General features: G+C 41.7%; 1 protein-coding gene across 1 annotated transcript in view; it reads right to left on the bottom strand.

Moving 5' to 3' along the window:
• Nucleotides 1-865: 865 nt before the first annotated feature.
• The window catches only part of adcy5 (adenylate cyclase 5), a 58,213-nt gene continuing 48,849 nt past the window's right edge, over nt 866-10,229 (bottom strand). Inside the window, exons 12-21 of the mRNA XM_079356811.1 lie at nt 10,067-10,154; nt 8,459-8,575; nt 8,188-8,349; nt 7,016-7,200; nt 6,891-6,911; nt 6,490-6,622; nt 5,126-5,389; nt 4,610-4,814; nt 4,392-4,516; nt 866-3,505 (exon numbers count right to left, since the gene is read on the bottom strand). Of these exons, the coding sequence (XP_079212937.1) occupies nt 3,377-3,505; nt 4,392-4,516; nt 4,610-4,814; nt 5,126-5,389; nt 6,490-6,622; nt 6,891-6,911; nt 7,016-7,200; nt 8,188-8,349; nt 8,459-8,575; nt 10,067-10,154 (1,429 nt within the window). The 3' untranslated portion in view covers nt 866-3,376. The remainder of the gene's footprint in view (nt 3,506-4,391; nt 4,517-4,609; nt 4,815-5,125; nt 5,390-6,489; nt 6,623-6,890; nt 6,912-7,015; nt 7,201-8,187; nt 8,350-8,458; nt 8,576-10,066; nt 10,155-10,229) is intronic.

Genomic DNA, 10,229 nt, shown 5'->3' with positions numbered 1-10,229 from the left:
GGATAAGAACCATTTCAGACCAGAGTAGAAAAACAAATCCCCCGTCTTTCTCGAACTGACTTTGGATTACGAGAAAGTTTGATGCAGGACTTTGTCCTTAATATAACTGCATGCTGAAGTATAAAGATTTCCATTAAAATGCCTCAGCACGATCTTGTACTTTTGGCTCCAAACTTGTTTTGAAGTGTGGTCTGTTGACTTCTCGCCAGCATCTCTAACAAACAGGCATTTCTCTGAATCTCTTATTGAGCTGCCAACACAAGCAGAAAATCCCAAAAAGGAACCCAAATAAAATCATGACGTACTTTTGAAACATCTCAGGAGTTTATTTGACTGTTAAAAAAAAAGCATAGTGTTTGGCATGACAATAAAAACAACTCATAGTTTTGTCTGAAGCTGCGGTTTGTCACATAATTCTGCCTTTCCTTGTCATCGTCTCAGAGTCATCATGAAACGTAAAATAAATGAGATGGTAGGGAGAAAGTATTTAACCATCTCTGCTCTGTGGCGTTTCTTTAACGCACATCTTTAAAACACATTCCTGCACACAAGTCAATGGGAAAAGTAGCCCACTGTGGGCGTACGATGGCACTGCATTCAACGAGTCAAATGACAGAACACTTCAAATCTTTAGTAGTGGTGTGTGAAGATCATGTGTTTGCAGCAGTACAGTATACATGAGAGAACCCATCAGAGTGGACCAGTGCACGCTTTTTTCATTCTATAATCTCAAAGCAAACATTTGGACAGAGTGCAAAGTTTTTCCTCTTCAAACCAAGAAATCAATCCAATACAACAATTCATAAAAATGTAAAGTTAGGGGTTCTTAAATTTTTTTTTTTTCACAGAACTATTTTTTTTAAAAACTTTTTTATGAAGTATTTCCTGTAAAGAAAAAAAACAGCAACCAGCCTTTTCCTCTGTGCCATAGATCTCCATTGTTGTGCTGTGCTAATGTTCCAACATTAAAAGTCACATATTATGGAAGAAGCGCCGTGTTTTTTCTAACACTAATATGTTCTGAGACTTATTTAAAGTGGTTGACAAGGGAGGAGAATATGTGACCTTTAACATGCATTAAGAAAGTGTAAAATGTCTGAAGTGTTCATTCTTTTTTTTATTGTCTTTATTTAAATAAATACCATTTGAAAAGTAAGTGTAACATATTTAGTTAACATAATTTAACGACAAAAAAGGTAAACATTTGGAAATGGTATCCCTAAACCTTACTTGTAAAGGGTTCACTACATTAGAATTGTACTAAAATGTAACTGTTTGTAATTACAATTATTTATGTCCTTTTAAATAAAGCTTATTCAGTCTTTTTTAAATGAGAGCCACTCATACAAAGATTCAAGCCCGTCTTTTCTTTTGTTTCATTTTGTTGTTTAGCTGTTTTTCATTGTATACATTGGCTTTTGATCAATCTTTGTAAATGTAAACATTCATTACCACGTCATAATAAAACACTTTTAAAATCTTCCTCAATTTGACACCCTCTAGACTCCAAACAGTATAGCACTTTAGGTGTTGACTCAACCCCACATACTGTAAATACAGACTGAACACGCCAAATGTGGACCAAATTAGGTTCTACTTTTTTTTTTCTAAATTCTGTTTTGCTTCAGTTTAACAACCGTTTGCGATTAAGCTCTATAAATTAATAATAATTAATAAATAACCTATAAAGGATATCAGAAAGTATCGAGAGGTCTACTTACTAACAGACGGTTCATTTCGACCTTTTTATAAGCCATTTTCATTCGCATGTTAAAAAAACTTGACACTCGGTCCAAATGTTTCCTCCACTCTGTGACCCAGCCAAGACAAACAGAACCAGCTGTAATGTTTGGTACGAACATGACACAAAATAAACAACAGAAATGGATGAAATCAGGCAGGTGAAGAGGGTTTGTCTGATAGTGTGAAGTGATGCTGTAATACTGAAGAAAACTGCTTTAATACTTGGGAGGGGAAAAAAACCAAAATGGAAACAGCAGATGAAAGGGCGCACTTCACACAGACTCGTCTGTCCCAGTCCTTAGGATGAGCATCATCGCCATCCTCAGTATAGAGTTCATGTTAAAGGCCTCATCGGAAATCATTGGACATTCATTGGGTCGTACCATCTGATTGAGCAAGCAAGGGGTGGGCGGTTGGGGGGGTTTGGGGTGAAGCGACACAAGAAGAGGTGGACAGTTGACCGCGCTCGAGTGCCTAAACACTCCTTCATTGCTGTCTTCTAGTCTCGTCTTCCAAAGAGTGCACTCCTTGGGTTTGACATTTCCTTCTCAACGTGAGAGTCGAACACACCAGCGAAAAGGGGGAATCATCAGAAAGTCTCGACTTCCTGCAGATCAAAAGTGTTCATTCGAGTTAAAAGAGCCGAAGAAGCAGGCGAAACGGGCGATGTGCTCGGACCAGGGAGCGCCTGCGAGGACTATGAAGTCCAGACATGAGAGTGATACAGCATCAACTTCTGAATACACGTTGGTGTTTATAGATTGCTCTCTAATATATTAATGTACAAAATATAGAATCTTAAAATATCTGATAGGGTTTTGGTGTTCTGAATTCAAAATACAAAACGTCGAAGAATAGAAAAAAGCTCTTCAGTGACATCCTTGTTGTGTTCGGTGTGTTTATTCTGTCGATACTGTCGGGTATGTTTGTGAATTCATAATCTTTCTTCTGTGAACACCGGGGAACTTTTGCCTCTTATTTCATAAACACAAAAAAAGCTGACTCTCTCTGTAAGACGTACTTTTCAACTCAGTGTCTCCATTAATCTGCGAATCAATATCATAAGACCAGATATTGATAAAAAAAAAAGACGAGAGTTGCTGTGTTGATTGAGTGTCCGTTCTGCTGCAGAGATTTGAACCTGTGTCACAACAATATGGACAAAATGTGTTTCACATACAGTACTTAAAATCATATAGCTACACATAAAACGCGGTGTTTTGTGTGTACTTATATCCTTCAGCAGGCGAAAGGTGAAGAGAAAGACAGGAAGTGGTGTAGTTCATGACCAGGTTTGTCCTCTCTGAGAGATTCAAGCAAATACAACTTCTTCAAGAGCTTTTTTTTTTCTTCTTCCTTAAGGAGCTCCACTTGCACAGCTGGCAAAATCCGCCTGTGCGCCTTGATTGGACATCTTTGGTCTCAATGGCAGATTGAGTCGCTAATAGTCTCCTCCGCAGGCTGAGCTTTTCGGGTGAATTTGTCACCCGCCCCCCCCCCCCCCTTTGTGGCCTCACTAGGTGCTGGCGCTCGGAGAAGAGGCGCTTCAGTCAGTGTCAGTTCACCGTAAGCTAGCATGAAGGTCCATGAACCTGATCGCCATGTCAGATTTCTGTTTGTCTCTTAGTCGGGGTTAACTGCTTGGTGGTCCTGCAGTGAGGAAATATGTCATCATCTCCCCTTTGCCTTTGACTGTGACCACGCCTCGGTACTCCATGGTGTAGTTATAGGAGCTGAGCACCTGGTGCAGGTCTGCTGTTACCTGAGGACAGAAGAGGAGGGGACATTTAGAAAGCAACACTGACCTCCTCCACCGTCACTAAAATGGAAAGCTTAACGCCAGCCAGGGATCAATAACATCTTTTAATATTGTTTATTAAGGGATTCGTTTTCTATTCTGCATTGGAAACAAACATGACTGAATATTTCCAGAAGCTTCTTCCGGATGTTTGAGACGTTTTTCTCAGCTTGTTTGGATGAACATTTATCAGTTTTATTCTCTACTCATAAGCTGCTTTGAGCTCACTAAGTGAAACCAATATGGACTTTAAAAATAATTATAATAATTCTTACTTGAATTGATTTTTTTTCCAAATTGAGCCATCAGCCATGAGAGGCAGTCTGACAGAGCTTCTTCTAATGATTAACTTTTGATTTATTTATTTTTTAACCGAATCAGGGATGAATCCATGAAAGCAAATCCAACGTTTCTTGGTTTGAATGTTTTTCGTCTTGCTGACTAAAATAAAACTGCGCTGAGAGAACGTTGTTTGTAATCGATTTGTCGTCATCAAGCTGATAGCTCGAGGATAACTTTTCAAAACAATCATTTATAGAATTTATTGTGTCTGCTCGGCCGTAAAGGTGAACACATCGTCCACATTTTCTGTCACATTGAACAATTCCAACTGATTTACTGTAGCGGGCGCTACCATGCACTCAGGTAAACTTGTCAGGTTTATTCATTTATTCGATACATGCGCTCGCTCTGGCTCCTCATTTGGCGACGTGTTCATCGGTTGTACTTGACGTGTGAATTGAATTGTCTGGATGCTGCTGTGACTGTTGTTTGTTTCCTTTCTGTTGTCTTGGGCTTCTTTCACTGAATCTCCCCTCTGGGATAAATAAAGTCGTGTGAATGAGTTCACCTGGATCCTCTCAGGCACTCCTGTGCTGTCCATTCGACTCGCCACGTTCACTGTGTTTCCCCAGATGTCGTACTGAGGCTTCCTGGCCCCGATTACCCCGGCAACCACGGGGCCGATGTTTAGACCTTAAAAAAAAGAAAGAAACACAAGATGACGTCATCCTTTTTATGACGAACGAACAACTTCACTTTCGCAAAAATCGATCCTCTTCCGCATACCTATCTTCATTTTGAAGTTGTTAAAGGAGTGCTCATTGATGTATTTCATTTGGTCCATCAGCCTCATGGCGTAGTCGGCCAGGGCGCGGATGTGTGACCTCCCAGCCTTATCGTACGTGGAGTCATTGAGACCAGAGGCCGCCATGTAGGTGGAGCCGATGGTCTTTATCTTCTCCAGCTGACGGAACTGGTCCTCACTGATGATCTGCATGATGAAAGGAGAGTCCTTTGTTTAGTCGGCCGTGAGCCGAGCTTCAAATTTAAGGAATTATCTGACCAAACACACAAACACTAAAGAGACTATTGTGACTGACTTCAGCTCAGCAGGTAACTCAAGGCCTCGGTCTAAGTCTTGGTATGCCTGAGAAACTTTCTACGAAACTGAGTAAATATTTGTTTTCTAAAAATAACCTTCCTGATTAAGCATCACCTACATCAGCTCAGCCCTGAAGGGAAGTCAGAAGTTCCCATCCCGATTCACACACAGACAACTTTTTCTCCCCCCCCACGTCTCACCTCGTCGAAGTCGGCGATGATCTCGTTGAGCAGCCGCAGACACTCCACTCCCTCGTTGTTGCCCTCCAGCTCCACGTAGAACTCGGAGAAGTTACTGATGGAGGCGAACATGACCGCCACACACTCACAGGACTGGTAGTAGAGCTCGTCGTTCCGTCGCTCTCGCTGCAGGAAGTGAGCCGCCACGTCTTTGGGGAGGATGTTGTGGAGCAGACGGCGGTTGTAGGCCTGCAGCTCCTCCATCTCCTCCTTCTCCTCTGTAGCCTGTGGAGGGTGTAATACAGACATGAGACTGCATGTCGTCCATCGTGACATGAGGCTAAAAAATATCAGCTCAATTTTTATCTGTTTGAAATCTTTATGTTTGACTCATGTCATGTTTTGTAATACTCAAAAAAAAAAAAAAAAAAAAAAAAAAGTTTCCCAAAAAGATGGAATCGAAATACAAGCATTTACTTTACTGGATGTTTTGCAACAGGAGCTCCTTCTTAATCGACTCCCATATCCTAATTTTGGTCTGCATGACAGCCCTGACTATCATTAATCCTCCTCACGCCATCCTCTGAGATATTTTGACACTCGCTTCCCTCTGACTGCGAGTGTTTCAGCTCAAACTTTTGACTCCTCTCACAGCGTCTCTTCACGACACTGAGCTCTGACTGCAGACTCTCAGACTACAACCCGAACCATCAGTCAGCTGGAGGAAGAAAAAAAAAAAGCGAAGCCCCTCCAGCAGCTCAAACTTTTCAGATTAATAACTTGTTTATCCTCTCCGAGAGATTTCCGACCACGAGCAGCACAAGCCTGCGTCACAACCTCGGCGAGATGTCAAAGGATCCTTGAGCCTCCCCTAAGACATGTCCTCGTTTAGATGAATACTCCTCTTGTGATGATCTGAGCATCGAAACCCTGGAGGCCAGAGAGGTGGCTCCCAAACGTTTTGAACTTTCTCTCTTCTCTGAGGGCGACAACAGCAGCACATGTTGAAGCTTCGTAACGTTCACTCAGATCCAACGGACCTCTAACGGATCTACACTTAAATCACTGCAAATCCACATTTGAGCATGTGCAGCGTTTTAGTATCAGATCAAGGATTTATACTGATGCCGTCCTCCAGGTGAACGCTCTCGTGAGGAGTTTTAATTTGGCTTTGCAACAGACTGAGATGAACACTGACGTCTGTATAAGATAGAAATGCAAAGATTGGTTCTCTCTTTCACATTTTTATCTCATTTAATGTTACACTGTGATTTTCTTCTGCTGTCCTGCTTCGCTGCTGGAACACTGTAAATGTCTCCGTAGATGAGATGAATAAAGGACTATCTTATCTTACTTGACACTTTGATCCACGCTCACACACTGACCTGCAGCTTCCAGAGGAAGTCGAGCCTGGCCGTGGACTCCACCTGCTGTGCGTGAAGGTAGAGGGCGAGCACGAAGACGGTGATGACCACCGGGGTCATGATCTTAAGAGGAACCTTGTTGTCCACGATGCAGCTGGAGGTCAGCACACACAAGTTAGTTTTGATTTTCATGAAAAGGTCTGAACTCGTCTAACTATCATTCACGTGCTACATTAAGTTTTACTGTTTGGGCTGAAAGATGGGTTTTTTTGTTGCAGGGACACTGTGACATAAAAGCTGCACTCTAATTCTGGGCTCATTAGCATTAGCATCTGTTGCCTGCAGGTCATTATATTTACATTTGTGCCAGAAGAGTGATAATGATGCTGTTAGCTTAATTAGATCAGAAACGTCACGCTCACCTTGTTCCATTGATGTGCTCGCTGTGAAGGGGGGGAGGGGGCAGAGAAGAGCCAATCAGAGGTCAGAAAATCTGCACTCAGTCAAAAACCTGCGTCGTAAAAAAACCCAGTAATAACGGACTCACATAATGTTGACGGCGTTGGCCATCACCAGCAGGTCCTGGTTGTCGAAGAGGTTGACTTTGGGCACCTCCATGATGAGGAGGTAGAGCAGCTCGATGAAGAGCATGAGGAAGAGTTTACCGATGCTGCTCACCTGCAGGAAGACGGAGCTGGCCAGCAGGCTGAGCAGCACGCAGGACGAGAAGTACTGAGGGAGAGGAAGAGAGAGAGAGTTTTTATGTATAATCTGTTACAAGCACTTCTGAGTAAATGAGCCGCATTTCAAAGTATATAAAACGCCATAAAACTGAGATTTGACCACTTAAATGTTGACATAAAAACCAACAATTAACCTTGATTAGAATTGTTTTGCTTCATTCTGCCATAATCAGAAAACTGACAGAGACATACAGAGAGATGAAACATAATGTAATTGTGCTTCATTCAGTTTGAATTGTCTGTGTAGAGTTTGACCAGAATGTTTTCCTGGCTGCAGATCTTGTCTCGTTTCCTTGATTCTAATAACATCATATTTTGCACATCTTCTTGCTCTTGAACTCAATTCAATTCAAAAAACTTTATTTGTCCCCGGGGGGCAATTCGACCATACTGTGCTGCTTGACACGCAGTAAAAAAAAGGAACCTTGTGCCTCATTTTATCAATAGGTATGATCAGTGGCGATTCTGGAGTCTGTTGGGAAAATCAAGTGGGGGCCCTCAGACTCAGTTTTTCTTTCTTTCTTCTGGATTTCATTGAATTATTGAATGTGACGCTAAGCAGAGCAACTCCTCTGTACTTGAACAAGACGTGTTTTTTTTTCCTTTTGCAACAGAATCCAAGAAGCTCTTAGTTCTTCTTCTGCTGCCTACATATCCATAACGGATATTTCTGATCAACATAATTAGTCACAAATATCTAATGGTAATTATCCTGCAGTAATCCTTGGAATTGAAAAGCTCTAATGATGCACATCAAATTAGACCTCATCTGAGTGGAACTTTTTAAAAGCCTCCGTTTCTACTAAGTGCTCCAAACATGCATTTGTTTTGCTTCATTTTCTCCTAACATTCACATTCACGTCTTCATGAGCCTTGTTAATGGAGTTGTTTTTTGCAGTTAAACACATAATTAACTTTTGCATCACAGAACATGTTGGGGATGTGGTAAACACGTGGACACAAGGCACACCTGTACCTCGGGAAAGCTGCAGATGAGGCCGCTGTCTCCACAGGCAGCGTAGTGTTGTGTGTCCAGGCTGTAGTTGAGGTGGTGTGCGTGGCAGGCGTTCACACCGTTCAGGCTGATGTTCAGCTGTTCTTTGATGCAGCCTCGCAGGTCATGGCTGCTGCAGGTGAACTAGAAGACGTCAAAAAGGAAAAGTGGTGAATACGAATCGTCAGTGTGTCGGATTTTCTGAAACATAACAAACTGCGGAGGGGTTTCCAAGTTTGAGGGAGAAACTTACGATACTGATGAAAGCAGAGAGAAAGACGATGATGATGGTGAAGACGCCCACCAGCGTGCTGTGCAGTCTGGACTGGACGATCCTCTTAGAGAGAGTCTGCAGGGCAGCTGGGAAGAGCTGGGGAAAAAAACAGATCGAACAGGACAGGAGTGGGAGAGTTAATAAGAGAGAGAGTTGATAACATTTTTCTTCAGCCCCCGAAAAAGGTCAATTTAGCCGATTAAAACGCAATCAAAGATTCCCCAATATGAAGGATTTCTCACTAAATGAGACATTTCTCGAATCATTTAATAAGGGGCAATAAAGGACTAAAAAGAAGACTGCATAATAACACTGCGTAAATCACAGAAACAATCTTGTTTTCTAGAACAGAGGACATCTTGTTTTAAGGGTCAGTTAATTAGACTACATGTGTTCTGGACTTATAAGTTGTATGTAAACTGTTGCTTATGAGCAGAGGCGTGTCTAGAAGGAGGTCAGGGGTTGCATGAGCCCCCCTTGAAACCTGATTGGCCACCCCAATAAATGTAAATGTAGCACATGATTTTACATTCTTTAAATAGTAAATACATTTCCTGCATATTGTTTTTATGAGACACGTGAATAACGCTGTATTATAATGAACTAACCTGTGATTTTTTCTGCACTGAAAACATTCCTAAAAAGTATATGTGCAAGTTAGTTTGCAGGAGTTGGAAATAAGTGAACATCTTTGTGTGAGTGCCACTTTTGGGTTAAATAAAAGTAGATTCGATTAGTGGCGTTTTCAAAGTGTAAATAAATGAGATTCTTTTCGATACGTGGCCCCCCCCTCTTTATCAGTCAGTGCCCCAGCTGGGCCACCGCAGTCAGAAAATCCGACCCGGCCCTGATCATTAGACCTGTTTGTTCATATGATGCGTTTCAGTAAGATAGCCTCAATTCTATTTGACAGTCTAATTAGGTAATTCGAGGTACCAGCAATTTAGCATTTTGATTAAATGACCCATTAGGCTCCCCTCCTCTTCCCATAAACGGTCTTCACGTATTGATTCTGATGTGTTTAATCGATCATTTCCAAGCAGAGCAATGACAGGCAGGTTGATATCTGAAAGGGTGAGATGTAGTGCAAAATAAAAATCCTGCACTCTTGAACTTCTTTAGTCGTGAGTGTTATATGTGCACACAGATGTGATTTTGAACAATGAGCAAATCTCTGTTTTATGATTTGACACTAAATAAAGTGGAGTCAGTAATGACGCCACCTCCACTCTGCATTAAAAGAACTGAGCTAATGAGTCTTATCTGCATGAGCTGACTGCAAGGTCAAGAGCGGACAAATTTCTGACACGATCTGGAATCAACAGAGAGAAAAACATCAAACCACAGCCTGATAAAAGATTGAACAGGTCTGTCCGTGTGATGTCTCGTATTGAAAGAAGAATCAGTCTGTCTCCATTTGAAGACATTTGAGATTATTATTTAACAAAACTGCACTGTTACAAAACTCCCTGTTAAAGAAATCCAAAAAATCTCTTAACGCTTCTTTTTCTTTTTTTTTTCATGAGAAAAAGATTCATGTGTTTGATCTGCACAAGATGTCGAGTTAATGTGGCCGACTGAACTCACCCCGAAACAGCAGTACACGGTGGAGACGAACATGACAGCCGTGAGGATGATGAAACAGGTGATGAAGAAGCCGATCATCAGGCCGGAGCTGCGGAGACACAGAAAGGATATTTGATATGTACATATAAGGAGGGTTTTCCGTTCCTTTGCTCTAAACACTGTG

The sequence above is a fragment of the Symphodus melops genome (genome assembly GCF_947650265.1).
Source record: "Symphodus melops genome assembly, chromosome: 12".
In the NCBI taxonomy this organism is placed as follows: Eukaryota; Metazoa; Chordata; class Actinopteri; order Labriformes; family Labridae; genus Symphodus; species Symphodus melops.
Note: the sequence above shows the minus strand (reverse complement) of the source record. Positions and strands in the feature narration are given on the sequence as shown.